At 52.5% G+C, this 14562-nt stretch overlaps 4 protein-coding genes; 2 read left to right on the forward strand and 2 right to left on the reverse strand.

Annotated features, from left to right (window-relative positions):
- Positions 1-789: 789 nt before the first annotated feature.
- RCC_07826 (related to glutathione synthase) lies at positions 790-2526 on the reverse strand (the record flags this gene model as incomplete). XM_023773079.1 has 3 exons in its annotated part: positions 790-1944; positions 1996-2071; positions 2225-2526. 3 exons carry the CDS (start codon positions 2524-2526, stop codon positions 790-792), a joined length of 1533 nt encoding a protein of 510 aa, XP_023628847.1.
- An 866-nt stretch (positions 2527-3392) lies between these two features.
- On the forward strand, positions 3393-8432 carry RCC_07827 (uncharacterized protein; the record flags this gene model as incomplete). The annotated part of the gene is made up of 1 exon (XM_023773080.1): positions 3393-8432. The coding sequence occupies one exon, from the start codon at positions 3393-3395 to the stop codon at positions 8430-8432; it is 5040 nt and encodes a 1679-aa protein (XP_023628848.1).
- A 1273-nt stretch (positions 8433-9705) lies between these two features.
- Positions 9706-10596, reverse strand: RCC_07828 (probable Protein yop1; the record flags this gene model as incomplete). XM_023773081.1 has 6 exons in its annotated part: positions 9706-9814; positions 9938-10023; positions 10076-10111; positions 10186-10405; positions 10466-10495; positions 10562-10596. The coding sequence occupies 6 exons, from the start codon at positions 10594-10596 to the stop codon at positions 9706-9708; spliced, it is 516 nt and encodes a 171-aa protein (XP_023628849.1).
- A 1186-nt stretch (positions 10597-11782) lies between these two features.
- RCC_07829 (related to cephalosporin C regulator 1 (cpcR1 gene)) lies at positions 11783-14391 on the forward strand (the record flags this gene model as incomplete). XM_023773082.1 has 2 exons in its annotated part: positions 11783-12330; positions 12390-14391. 2 exons carry the CDS (start codon positions 11783-11785, stop codon positions 14389-14391), a joined length of 2550 nt encoding a protein of 849 aa, XP_023628850.1.
- Positions 14392-14562: the final 171 nt, after the last annotated feature.

The raw sequence follows: 14562 nt of genomic DNA on the forward strand, positions 1-14562 counted from the left end.
CTTGTCCCAGAGCGTTTGCCGCCAATGCTTCTCCAAGCTAAGGTTGTACGGAACTCACAACAGGCAACCCCACACGCTGTCCCGCTCCATCTCATCATTTGAGCACACGCAATAGATCATCTGGTTGGTGGCTCATTTTCCCTGCACGTGGCGGAGGAGCGGATGAACGCACAGGGTGTATCGATTGACGAGATAATTGGACAAGAACTGCCTCATCATTCTCGCGTTGCACAAAGGATTCAGCTGAAGATTCCGAAGCTGCCCTTCATGAGAGTCAGGTCTGTCAACTTTGACCCCACGTTGAGAAATGCGGCAGTGTACACTGAACCATTTGTAAACACTCACTTGATTTACCGATCCCTGTAGCGTGCATCATCTTGTCAATGGATCGGATTGACAGTCGTTCTCCGGGCTGGCAGTTGCCGCAGACCAGCGCCTATGCCTTGTCGTACAGAAGGGTGAGTAGAGTAATACCTCGCGAGTCGTCTGTCACCTGTGCCATTTCATAATGCGTGTGCGGTATGAAGCCAAATTTCAACGCCGCTTGATGGTGCAAGACGGCCGTTGAGATGTCTCGAGGCTCCGTGAAACGCATGACACATGGCCGCCACCGCTTGCATCTCCCGAGTCACTAAAGATCCTCGCCGATCACAATTCCGGCTTGTCAAAATTATGATGAAGCCAGCTTATCATCATATGTCTGAACACCCGCGAGTTCTGGGCGGCAGGTCAGCCCCGTTTMCTTTGCATGGACGCTTGATAGTCTATATAACTTTGCGTATAGTGCAACTAATATAGACATGGGCTGTCGACACTTCCAAAGCCAGCTGCAACACCGCCTTCTTCACTCTGATCGCCTTTTGTGCGAAGCAGATAGCCAGCCTCGAAATTTTCCAAGACGACTCTTTTGCCGTTGTTGCGAGTCTCCCAGAGACAAGCTCCATAGATCCCCAGCTCACATATCACGCCGCCAGTGTGGAGCTCGCCGTTACGAAAGATGGAGTTGCTTTGCTCTGGGGGCTCGATCATCTCCATCAAGATGTGTGCCGGCCAGTGAGATTCAGGCAGACTTTTGAGGAAGTCGGGAATCGCTTTGCGATATACATTGTTTCCGCCACCTTCACGCTGTGGCTTGAGAACGTAGCGAACTGCGCTCTCCGGACTGGTCGCCAGCTTACGAGCCTCAAGCCCAGCCTCGCTCTTGTCGAGTGGGTGTATTGGGGCAAATGTGTTGAGCACTTCTGACGCCTGCACTTTGTCTGGCAGGAATCGGGCGAGGTGGGGGGAATGTGGAGTAGCAAGGACTTGCTGCACCTTCTTAGTACCTGCCAGCTGCGTGAGTACAGTAGGACACTTGATCGCAGCACTTCTTTCGATTTGGAGACGACCATCCCAGTGCGATTGGCTTGTGTACTCTGAAGGGGCGTATCCAGCTCGGAAGTAAACTACCGAAACCTCGTACCGCTTTGCCGGGTTCTGTGGAGGTGAGTAGATGAGCTTTCTTTGGTCGTCGACTTTACTGTCTTGCAAAACCCGGTCGAATGGAAGGCGGAATGTTCGAACGTGGTGTTTCTCATTCAGCGAGTACTCCACATGTCGTTGATCGAAGACGTTGCGCYCGGGGTCCTGCACCAAGAAGATTACACAGACTGGAAGTCCAGTGCTCGATGGTCCGTAAGCTTGATGTGCCTTCGCCATACCGGTTGCAAGAGCATCGGCGGAATCGCTGCTGGGTAGGGATTCTTGTGTTATGAGAGATGATGTGTTCTCAGGATAGGCATCGATGGAAAGAAGATGGCGGTGCAATGCAGAAACCTGGCTGGAGAGCCCTCCAAAGGAAGAAGCTATTGTGTTGAATTCGACTTGCTTTACAGTTGTCTTTGATTCGTTGGTCTGATCGATATGAACCATATAGTCTGATCGGAATAGGCCAAAGGCAAGGGACTACCATAGTCAGCGAACGAGACTACGATCGTTGAGGGAGAACGAACGTACCTGAGCATATCCTTCAGACTTGACGGCAAGGTGCACTTTCCAAAGCCCGGCCATGAAATCGTCAATCTCGACAAGCCTAGTTGGCACTTTCATCAGCAAGCCATTCATGTGCAAATGTGCAACTAGCGAGACCAGAGACCAGGATGTCCTGCGTGGGAGGAGAGCATGACGAGGCGAGGGCAAGTGAAGCAGATTCAATATATCAGCGTGAAAATGAGAAAAAACCTACTCTTCAACGATTCCTGTGAGCCAGGCCTCGTCACTGGAAATGGCCGAATAAAGTTCATTGTAGGCCTTGACCACGGACTTGGCCTGTTCAAAACATCCTCGAGGGAATAGAGAAGGAAATATGGTCACTGGCGCAGTCGTCGCCAATGCTCCAGCAGGGTCTTGCTCGGATGGCACATATGTGCTTGTTGGTCTGACTGCGAGGCCGTGGGCAATGGACCAATCCTTGAGATTTGAAAGCAAATATCCCTTCTGTTGCTCGTTGAGGCTCGGCGGATACGATGAYGATGCGTTTGCCGACATCTTGAATCGACGAGTGTGTGTGTGTTTGTGTGTAGGAAGGAGGAAAATTGTGCTGACATATGGGGGGGCAGTCGCGATGAGTGGATCCTCGTCGTGTTTCGGAATTCACCGACGAAAATCCACAATGGCACACCTCACACCTCGACACCTGGAACTCCTCTGGACAAGCCCATTGCACACGCATAATTCAAGACAATCGCTCAAAGTTTGCGACGGCTTCCCATGCTCTGTAAGGCGGCGCATCTGTTCACCGTATCAAGACGCTCCTTCAGCGGACCATACGAGTCCACCCGGGCGCGTAACTGCTTGCGGAACAGCTAGAGCAGCGGAGAGAACATTAAAAGACGCGTGGAGAAGGCTTGAGGCAGGTCGTCGAAGAAGCGCACTACGCTCCTAGCCGACTGACACGCATCTACGGACTCTCTCGTCCGAGCTGCGAGGTGTGCTGCCATCAGCTAGCAGACGGTAAGCCTACCTTACATTCGCCTGTTGTGTGTGGGATCGTCTGCGCGGCTTTCGTGGACGCTCGTTCATTCACCTCAGCAGCGTACCTCACATCCGCCATCAATTTYTCTTGCAATCATTGTCGTCGCGTCACTGTCAGAAAACATCGCGAACGCGCTACAAAAGTGCGTCTCGGCACATCGCGTAGTTCATCATCACGACATCAACCACCGCGCGTCATTCTCACCAACAACAATCGTGCGCACCAGACCGGCACCGCATAACGGAGGTGCACGTGGTAGTTTTCGGGCGTTTCCTGCTCAGGTGCTGCAAGCGCATCTCGAGGCCGGGATTGCGGAGCCATCTATTCGACGAGCACCATCCTCGATTGTGAAAGCAAGTGGAACCTATGCAAGAAGATTATGGATTCCGAAGATCCATACAATTGGAGCGTGGAGCAAGTCTGTCGCTTCTTCCGCGACGATGCTCAGGATTTACTCTCAAACCTTCCCAATAATCCCCAGCTTCCCACACTGCCACCTTTTCTGGAGGCACTCAAAGAAAATGATGTCTCAGGCTTCGTACTCTTGACATCTGTCGGCACGGGCGACCTTCGCGACGATTTTGGCATTCGCTCCTTCGGCCAAAGAAGCACTCTGCTCCATTGCATCAACAAGCTGAAAGAATGTTCATCTGCACATCGGGGCCAGTATGACAAGAAGGAAAGCCCACAGGCATCTACCCCGATGCCCAAGATAGAGCAACCGAACCCATCAGAAACCACACCTGCGGAAGCAACCACGTTCGCTCCTAGTCGTCCTGGCGAGGTGCAAGTGCAGGACGAACATGGTCGCAAGCGGCGGAAACTCAATCTCACCGCCAATGCTGCCGCCATACCTATCACTCTCCCGCCAAACACTGAAGGTTGCTATTTTGGCGAAGCAAGCAAGCCTGTTGATCGACTCTTCTTCGACAAGACCCCACTGGGCAGAGAAATCGAGCATCCTGCGTCTGACGAGTTCACCATACTCGAGGCCGATCGCGCGAATGACTCTGCCGAGCACAACTTCCAGTTCCATGCTCTATCAAAGCCCGCTGGAGAAGCCCAATACGTGTTTCGTCAGATCCATCGATGCCTCAACCAGGATCCCATCGATCTCATGCGTCGTGAGCAGCCCGCCCTTGCGATCGTCCCATACCGCGAGGAGCTGAGTCGTCTCGCGAAGAAGGTGCAATCCGCTATCGTGGTCCAGTATGCCGGCGACGGTAACCTACCGGTTGCGATCAAAGAAAATGTTGCGTTTCTTGGAAACAACGGCGACTACAACGGAATCGCACAAGAGTCGGCGCTTGGTCAGTTCGACTACCTCAATGAAAAGTATGGAGGTGGTGAGCAAGGCGACGCTGACGGCGACAGCGATGTCGATTCGATATCATCTGCTGCGTTTGATCGGATGCAAGCCGAGATCGATAAAGAGTGGCAGGACGAGCAGGCGGAACTTGCTGCGAGTCAGGCCACAAGACTCCTGGCAGAGGATATCGAAAATTTAGTCGACGACACTGTCCAGAGTTTCGCCCACGAGTGGAATGTGAGCAAGCGCCCTAGCAGGGAACAACGTCAGGCGTGGACTGTCTGGAAGATGATGAAAGGCAGCAAATCTAGGCAAATCAGTCTCATCCAGGATGCGAAAGCTAAGATCGACAGCTACGATCGCCGATTGTTGGGGCAGAAATCACACGTCGTCAAGGCCGAGTGCGGGTCGAAAGAAGAGGTGGTCAAATTGTGCGAAGCCTTGAAGATTACGGTCTTGGATCGGGAGGAGGTGAAGTGGAAGATCGACGTGTGGCGGAGGAAGCATGAGCCGGAGCACATCGTCCGTCACCAAAAACACACCCGCACGAATGCGAGCGCTTCCGCAGCGCATACCATCCCTGCGTTCGTCCCGCAGCCAGAAGATCGCTTGAGTATCGAGCCGGGTCCCTCACCAGCGCTCGAAGGGCAAGAGGATGTGTTCGTGACTCCGCAAGGGAGCCCAACACCTCTTCRGCGTGAGATTGAAGACGCAGGTTTTGACGGCTCTGATGAGGCATCCAGACTGGACGACTTTGTGGAAGAAGACGTGCAGTCTCTCAGCGATTTACCCCACAGCCACACCACCGTGGTCTCAAACCTTGGAGAGGACGACGATGACGATGAGCGTGAGGACGACGCCGCATCGCCAGTCACGCCGCAGTCTGTTCGTGCCGTTCAAGAACTAGGCGTACGCCCCTCACCCAAGTCTTCATCCACCGACGGTTTGCCCGGGATGGAGTCATTCTTTGCGACATCTTCAAATAAGAAAGCGAAGAAGACGTCGAAGCACAATTTCACAAAGCCCTCGGAACCAGCCTCTGCGTCAAGGCTGAAACATTCAACAGTCATCGAGATCTCAGATGATTCTACCAGTGCCTCACAGTCTCGCAGCGCGAAGAGTGCAGGTCGCAAGGCAAAGGACGGACTGTCGCAGGATGCAGTCGTGAACTCAAAGCCCGAAAATTCTTCCGTGTATGATGTCGACTCGTGGAATATCGAAGAACTTATCAACAACCAGGACCGAAAACGCGTCATCATCAAGCTGCTCCGCGACGAGGGTGTTCCGGCTCTGTTCGCAATCAAAGCGCTCTGGATGCGCCGAAAGTTGGTCGGAGTGAAGGAAGATGTACAGAAACTGCTCAAGACCCTCCGAGATGAACCGACAAGCAGCGATGCCCGACCAGGACCACTTCTCCAAGTTACCAGGCTCGCTTTGGTCTGGTCGTGCCTTCGACCTGAAATCATGAAAGGCGACTATCCAGAAACAATAGAATGGACTCCGGTGGGCCGAGACATCGAAATTTTCATGCCATTCTTTGGGCTTCTAATGCAGAAGAGCGACAGCAAACTGTTCATAGAGCACGAATCCCCCTCACCCTCTCCCATCCCCAACAAGTACAGCGAAGTGGACATCATCGAAATCGACTCCGACTCTGACATTCCCGTGGAGACTCCGCACGCTAGGCGGAAACGGAAGTTCAAGCACAGTCGCAAGGCAGTCGAATCACAACACACTGCCATGGAGCGTCAGGCGCGCTACGAGGCGGCGGAGACTCAATCATCCAATTCACGGCAGTTGATGGAAATGGTTGGCTCTGGCAGCGTCCTGCTTCCGATCGACCTCTTGAAACAAGACAAAGGTGTGCATCACATACGACCAGCCATCGCCTCGATGATGAAGGAGCATCAGATCGCCGGTGTKCGTTTTATGTGGCGCGAGATTACCGCAGGCGCGGATGCCGATGAAGATGGCCAAGGATGTGTGCTGGCTCATGCGATGGGACTGGGAAAGACGATGCAGACGATTACACTCTTGGTTGCCGTGACTGAGGCCGCCCAGTCGGAAGATCCCCTGGTCTCATCCCAACTACCCCAGAACCTCCGACCTGCGGGCGTGGTGAATCAAGAACGGGCGCTTCGTATTCTCATACTCTGTCCCCCTTCGCTTCTCGAAAACTGGCGTCGCGAGATCCACCAATGGGCAGGTGGCATCCTCGGAAACGTTTTCACGTTTGTCAAATCGAGCAAATCGGTTCAGATGGAGGTTCTCAAAGACTGGCACGCCATGGGGGGCGTGTTACTCATGGGATACAGCCTGTTCGGGCTAAGAATCAATCGAGCAAATGCGGAAGAAAAGGCCGGCAAGCCGCATGAAGACGGCGATATGCTCGATGAGTATCTCCTTCGAGGCCCAGAGATCCTGGTCGCCGATGAAGCCCATTATGTGAGAAATATTGGAGCTGGAATTTCCATTGCAGTCAACAGGATTGAAACCAGAAGCAGAATTGCGCTCACCGGCACTCCGATGAGCAACGACGTTAGCGAAATGTACGCTCTCATCTCTTTTGCTGCTCCAGGGTTTCTCGGCGGGCCACTTGACTTCAAGGTCAGATTCGGGGAGCCCATCGAACAGGGCACCTACGCCGACAGCTCGTCATATGAGCAGCGGAGAAGCAAGGTCAAGTTGGCGACACTGAGTAAGCTCATTGAGCCCAAGATACACCGTGCGGACATTACAGCCCTCAAAGGAACCCTTCAGCCGAAAGTGGAATTTGTCATTACCCTTCCTCTCACCGATTTGCAGCGCTCAGTGTATAACAAGTACATCGAAGTTCTGCYAGGAGGAGGTAAGAACGACGAAGCTAGCCAAGTGGCGATTTTCTCCTGGCTCTCGATGCTGGGGTTACTTACCAACCATCCTTTGGCCTTTAAGCGCAAGCTGAACGAGGTGAAGAAACCACGAAAGACAAAGCCTGGCAAGACATCCAAGTTAGACGGTGGTGCGGCATCGCCCATAGCTTTGGACGATGATAGTGCCGAGGCAGTGGACTACGAAGAGGAAGCCGTGAAGACTCAAAATTTCTCAGAGGAGACGGTCAAGCAAATCACAGCAGATATCGAGGACTCCACCAATCCTGAATTGTCGGCCAAGATGGAAATACTCATGAAAATTCTCGCGCTTTCCAAGCGATGTGGGGACAAAGTGCTGGTCTTCAGCTCGAGTATACCAACGCTGAATTATGTTGGTGAACTACTCGGCGAGCGCGGTGTTCGATGTGGCCGGATTTGCGGCAATGTGCCTCCGGTGCAACGCCCCAAAATCATTGCAGATCTTACTGAAGGCCTCTGCGATGTTCTGCTCATCTCAACAAAGGCTGGTGGAGTTGGACTGAACATCCAAGCTGCGAACCGCGTGGTGATTTTAGACTTTGGATTCAACCCGTCGCACGAGGAACAAGCAATTGGCCGCGCTTACCGATTCGGACAATCGAAGCCTGTCTTTGTGTATCGCCTCATCAATGGTGGAACGTTTGAAGACAACATCTACAACAAACAGTTGTTCAAGACCTCCCTTACACAGCGCGTGGTGGACAAGAGGAACCCTCGTCGCAATGCRGCGCGGAATACACGCCAATATCTCTATGCACCGACTGAAGTCTCTCAGCAGAATCTCACCGAATGGCTGGGCAAAGACCCAGACGTATTTGATCAGATTCTGAAGCCTCAGCTCTCACAGCCGGAAGGAATTGTTCGCAAGGTCACCACCATTGAGACCTTGCAGAGGGAAGGTGACGATCCGCCTCTTAATGCGGAAGAGCTGAGACAGGCCGAGGAGGAGTATCAGACGAGCATCGCGGCAGCCATGGGTCTACGAGGTCAGATCCCGAACACGCAGAACCTTCCGCCTTTTGTGACAGCGCAGGCTTCGCAGCCTCGTCGTCTGATGTTGAAATTGCCCAGCCCGCGACAGCCCTCGTCAACGGCGCCCGGTGGTTATGTGCGTCCTTCGCCGACGATTCGCATAGCGAGCACCGTTCCATCKAGCACCATTCCACCAAGCACTTCTACACTGATGCCACATGGTTTGCCGAGCATCCGATCGCCATGAGCAGGGCCCGGCTGCAGACGAAGGTGTGACAAGACAAGGCGTGAGAGAGGAGGGATTATGTGATGAAGCAGTACATATGGGAGGGAGTTCCAGTCGGTGAAGGTTTTTTGCTTGCGATTAGCAGTACGAGATACCCCCCAGAGCGCTGCGTGTTAGCTTTGTGAGATGATGAATGACAATTGACCAGTGATCACATGTGCACTCTCAGGGACTTTCCTCTTACCTCCCTCTGCCGTGACACGTATGTAGTGTACTGTAATCTGTAGCTTGCGAGATTTCTCAAATCTCATCCCCGAGACTCTCTGCCAATTCATCCATCTGCTACTCTCCTTCTGAGCACAGTGTAGAACATAATCGCCGAGATACCCCAAGAGCGTCTCGCCTCTTCAAAGCTCACGCCAGCGAATTCCTTTGAAAAGTCACTCACGGTTCGTGTATTGTAACCTGACAAGAACCAAACAAAATCTCATCATCGATCCATCTATTTTTGAAGAAGACAAAAATTTGCAACTTTGCCTTACTTACCTAACTTACGTGTATGATGAACCATCGTTCGTTCGTTAATTCGTTCGTTCATTCCCCGCTGCACCAAAAAAAATAAGGTAATTTTAATTTTACATATGTGTGAAGATGTTACAACGGGCTCTCTTAGCGATTGATCGTTCAACGATAAGGTATTCAAACGTGTGTGCCCGATTTTGAATCATCACTAGTTGTCCAAGCGTGTGCCCGAGGCGCGGAAGAGATGTATCCGTGGATGATATCTGTGGCGGATCTGATAAATTGTGGAGATGGGATTGTATGGTGTTGTGTTGTATAGGGGCGAATGCATTCATTCGTTCGGTCGGCTATCGATGGGGGAGTGTATGAGGTTCATGGGCGAGAGAAGACGAATGKCAATACCTTACAATTGTCGCAGATTTAGTACAGGTACGATCTGATTGAGAAGGCTGCACAGGGCGTGGAACGAATTTCTTCATACCACAGTCCAACAAATTAAGCAGTCTATCCACTGAAACCCAGCCAAAGCTCGTATCCAGCCGCAAAATAATCAAAAACCATCCACTCTCTCTGGTCATTCTTGAGGTCATTCTTGACGACTCCCTCCTAGCTCCTTCCCCCAACCATGCCATCAAGCAGGAACACTTCAGCTTGGGATATCCGCACTGAGCCGCGTGAACGAGAAACAAGTTTCATAATCTGCATATTCCGTATTCGCGATCATTTCCATCATTCCAGCGTGTGGTTGTACTTTTGGACATTTCGGAGCTCTTTACTGGCTCTTGGCAGCGGATTCGACCTTGCTGCGGACAGAGGCCTCGTCGCTGAAGAAGCGGGCGAAGAGTGGCTGGAGGAGGGTACGGAAGACGATTTGGGCACCACTGTTCAATATTGTCAGCATTTGTGATGGCGTGCGAGAAGTGATGGAGCAGTAGCTTGCGCCAGGTACAGTTGCGAAGCTTCGGCCGGCCCATCCTTTCATTCTCATCTTTGAAGCGACTTACGCAGTCTGAGGGAGAGCCATCCAGAGCACCAGGATGAACTTGAAGGTGTAGTAGAAGGGGAACCAGTAGACGGCGTTAATGGCAGACTATCACAACGTCAGCACTGCTCCAGAGTGAAGAATACATGGCAGCGCATACCTCGAAGACGGTCAAAAAGGCATATGTGACCCAGTACTGTCCACACTGATTAGCGCCGTTATGCCAGGACCCCACCATGGGGGATCTCAACGTCTTTTTCGAAAACGCACGGTGAGCCATTGGGTGTCATCAGCCTTGCCGCTGGAGAACAGGGCCTGGAGAGAGTAAAAGGCTGGGATGACGAATCCGGCAGTGTTGACTAGGAACTCGCCGGCGATGTTAAAGAAGACGAGGAAGAAGTACAAGGCACCGAGCCCAAGCACGACGTAGACTTTTGGGACGCTGGTTTGCTGCTCGAAGTTGTTGAGGGCGGGGTACTTGGACAGTTCCCTGCATGGCGATCAGTATCGATAGGACGGAGATGATGGTGTTGTATCGAGGATGACTGACTTGTCCAGCTGCGAGAGGTGGTATTGTGCGCTGTGATGGCCGTCAATATTCCTTATCTAGCGCCATGGCTGTTCCAACCGTTGACGATGCTCTTACCGCTCCTGAACGCTTCCTTGGGCATTGCCTGACATTTTGGCGGGTATTTGCAGAGGTTGGTGGGAATGAATCTCGTTACTGTCGATGTTGTTGAGTGGTAGGGGAAGTTGTTTGCGAGGTGTTCAGACGTCGGTGTGCTATGGAACTGGGCAGGGATGACGTTTCAAGAAAGAACGGCTTGGTGGCCTGCATGTTCCGACCAGAGCCTACTCCGTGTGGTCATCAATTGATGCACGGAATTGATGCGAATTGATGACCCGGACCCACTATCATTGGTGAGCTCATCAGCCATGGAATTCACGATTATTTCATGTGTCAAACATGTGTCAAGCATGACAAGTCAATATCTCATCACCAAGGCCCGCCACATGGATCGGTATAGTAAGACGGCCAGACTTCCATCTCCTGCGCGTAGATGCAGACGCGTAGAATAGTTTAAAGTGAAAATAATTGGTGCATTATCCTTCAAAGCACTTATCAATGCTTGGAAAACTGGCCGGCAAAGTAGGACTAGCGTCAGCGCGGATCATGTCTCCGGTTACGGGAAGCTGCCGGACTGCCTACTGGGATTAATCGCCTCGCATCATACGAAAGAGGAGCCATTTCCAAAACGAAGGTTGGTATTTCCCCAAACGAGGCAATCGGCACGATCGAAAGCTCGCAAGACCGTCAACGCAGACTCTGGGTGTTGGCATTCGCAATCCCTTTTGCCTGTCAAGTAACGGCCATACCGGATTTCGTGAGAGAGGTGTGATTAGCTCAGCTGTCGTTGTTGTTTACTTCGGTTTGTTGTGCATGCACCCAGCCTCTCTTCACTTCAACCCTCGACAAGCCACCACCACGGCTCAATCMCCCAACTCTCCGCGAACCCTCTGCCGCCGACTTGCTCGCACGATTGGACGACTCCAGGGATTAATCGCACCGCCGTCCTGGAAGTTGCACCGTGTGGAAATCGAGAGGCGCCCGCGCCCGCAGCGTCCAAGTTCATCTGCAGATCTCGTCTCGCGCATATTCCACCTACCATACATCGCCTCCATGTCAAATACCCGCACAGGTACTACTCCCACTTGAAAGAACGCGCCCTCGAATATTACAGAGGAGTCGCCTGCATCGCACTGCTGACTCGACCAAGATCAATAACCACAGTCGCTCCCGCACCCAAATCAACAGCATCATAACATAGTAATTTTCGGCCTGCTCGACGAATAATACACCACCCAAATGTCGGCTCGCCATAGCCACCGGCCTGATAGTCGCGCGTCGACTCAGAGCGCGGCATCTCATCACCACGATACCTCGGGACAGGATGTCAAGTCTTCATACCTAGTGCCAGGACCCGAAGCAGCACTGCTAGAATATCACGCGAATATGCTCCCCCAGCAGATGCCGCAGTATCAGCAAATGCATCCCCAGCAGCAGCAGCAACAACAACAAACACAACAACACATGAATCACCAGCACTCGCACTCGCACAGCGTACAATACCCGATGCAAGCGCAATACACTGCACAGGATTCGCCGTATATGCAGCAGGATATGACCTTTGCGCAACATACACGAGTGGGCTCGGTGCCCGCGCAATTGATTCCCGACATTGCCGATGACAAGCGGCGGAAAGGCTCGGCCGTCACGGCCACCAACGACAAAGAATTGCGCGAAATGCTGGTCAGGAATGAAGGTCGGCCGCTGAGGGACGTGGCACAGGAGGTCATTCAGAAGGAGAGGACTCCCATGGCGGAAAAGACGAAGCAGCTGTTTGCGATGCTTTGGTGAGTCCGTTGGTGCGCGGACGGTTATGTGGTGATTACAAACTCTAACGGCTTTTCAGGCTCCGCGCGGTCTGCAAACCTGCAAAGACTTCCGTCCCGAGGAATCGCGTCTACTCTCAATATGCCACGCGCTGTGGGACGGAGAGAGTGGTGCCTCTCAATCCGGCATCTTTCGGAAAATTGGTTCGAGTCATCTTTCCGGGCATCCAAACTCGGAGACTGGGAGTGAGAGGCGAGAGCAAGTACCACTATGTCGATTTGGCGCTGGAGGAGGAGCAGCCGAACATGCCATCAACATGGCAAGGGAATGGATTCGCCCATCTCCAAGACCGACAGCGGTCGCAATCTGCGGGCATAAATCACATTGACTTTAATAACATTCCACGACTGCAGGCCGACACTGCCGCCTTCCCCACAGCTGATGGAGGCTTTGATGTGCCGACTACACATGTTCCAACGCCACGCGGGCCAGCTTCCAAGGGACAGTCCTTCGTGTATCCGGAAGCACGTGGCATGCAGCCTGGGACCGCCGAGTCACTGTCTTACACTCACACGCTCCGCTTTCCCTCAAGCAACATGCCGGCATTCTCCGAGAATGAATCAGTCAACCTCCCCTCAATACATCCATACCTCCCACCACGAACCGACAACGATACAGCCGAAGCACTTGCAGCACTTTACAGGACACACTGCACATCGCTCATCGACAGCATCCGGTTCTGCAAGGAGAAGCAGTTCTTCCGACTGTACACTTCATTCCACGGCACACTCACAGTACCTGTACAGAAACTGTTCACACACCCTAATCTAGCTCACTGGATTGAGCAATGCGATCTTGTCATGTACCGGACCATGGTGCGCTTCGTGAGCCGTCTCACATTGCAAGCTGCACCAGTGATTGTCATCAACATTCTTTCCAACATTTCCGCAACCCTCCACAACCACATCGCAAAGACCTTTTCACAACAGCCGCCTCATGTTCTTGAAGCCAAGCTACGGCCTGCCACCATCTTCGCTGGATTGTTATATCGTTTGATCCGAGTCAATCAGTCCGCCCACGCAGCTGCAAACCTCCTCACCATCGACCAGAACCGAGAACAAATGTGGCAGGAATGGGTGACCATGGTGAACCCCAAGCGTGTCATGGAGGCAGAGCTACCTGACTGCGGATATGATGAAGTGTACAAGATCATGACAACGGAGATGCGCAGCTTGTTGGAACCCCTGCAAGCCCCGTCTTACCAAGACGATGCCTCGTACTACAATTTCGAGGCAGATAATGGTGGCTTCGCACAATTCCTCCAAAGCCAAACTACCCACCCGAGAAATCCAACCTCTGCAATCTCTACGGAGAATGTTTTGGACAGATGGCAGGCCTTTCTCGCATCGGTACCAGGACGCTTTCCACAAGCACCGGCGAGAACAATCCTGCATTGTATCTCTGCTGTTGGAACGGCCGCGTTGCGAGACATTACCATCATGAGTGGCTTGTCATACGGTCACTGGTGGGTGTTGAAGATCTTTGTCGATGAAATGGCGCTTTGGATGGCTGAGATGGGTGGCTTTCTCGAACCCACCATGAGCGCCACTCCTCTCAACAATAACAACATATACCAATCCCCTGCGCTGGAGAATTGTAATGGAAGGAGCCATAGTGGGAGCCGGATGAGCAGTATGGGACCGAATGGCGCCTCTAATAATGGCCACGACGGCGCATCACAGTCTGGATACATGGCAGATTCCCAGCAATCACAGAATTTTGCCCAACAACAACATCATCTCCAGCAGGTGCATCAAGTTCAGCAAGTGCAGCAAGTCCAGAACCAGAGCATGTCCTTTCTAGCGCAGCATCAGAGTTCTGGTGGCGCCAAGCGACAGTCACAGTCCCAACAGCAGCAGCAGCAGCAGCAGCAGCAACATCACGAACCCGATGTCGATGATAGTGGGATTGGCATGTCGTTGATGGATGATGATCTGACCATGGCCAAGTTTGGTGTTTCGGGGCCGCATATTGGGATGGAGGGTGCGGGGATGATGGACATGCGGATTGAGACTCTATGATGATGGGAGGGTACAGGAGATGAAGACGAGAATGAAGATGAAGATGAAGACGAAGATGAAGGAAGAGAAGATCTATTTTATGACGTTTACGCAGCAATGGTGTTTTGCGAGTGGAAGTGACGGATGGGATTCAATGGAATTGATGGATGGAATTGCATGGCGGTGTTCATA

Source organism: Ramularia collo-cygni (assembly GCF_900074925.1).
Source record: "Ramularia collo-cygni strain URUG2 genome assembly, contig: RCC_scaffold12, whole genome shotgun sequence".
Classification (NCBI taxonomy): Eukaryota; Fungi; Ascomycota; class Dothideomycetes; order Mycosphaerellales; family Mycosphaerellaceae; genus Ramularia; species Ramularia collo-cygni.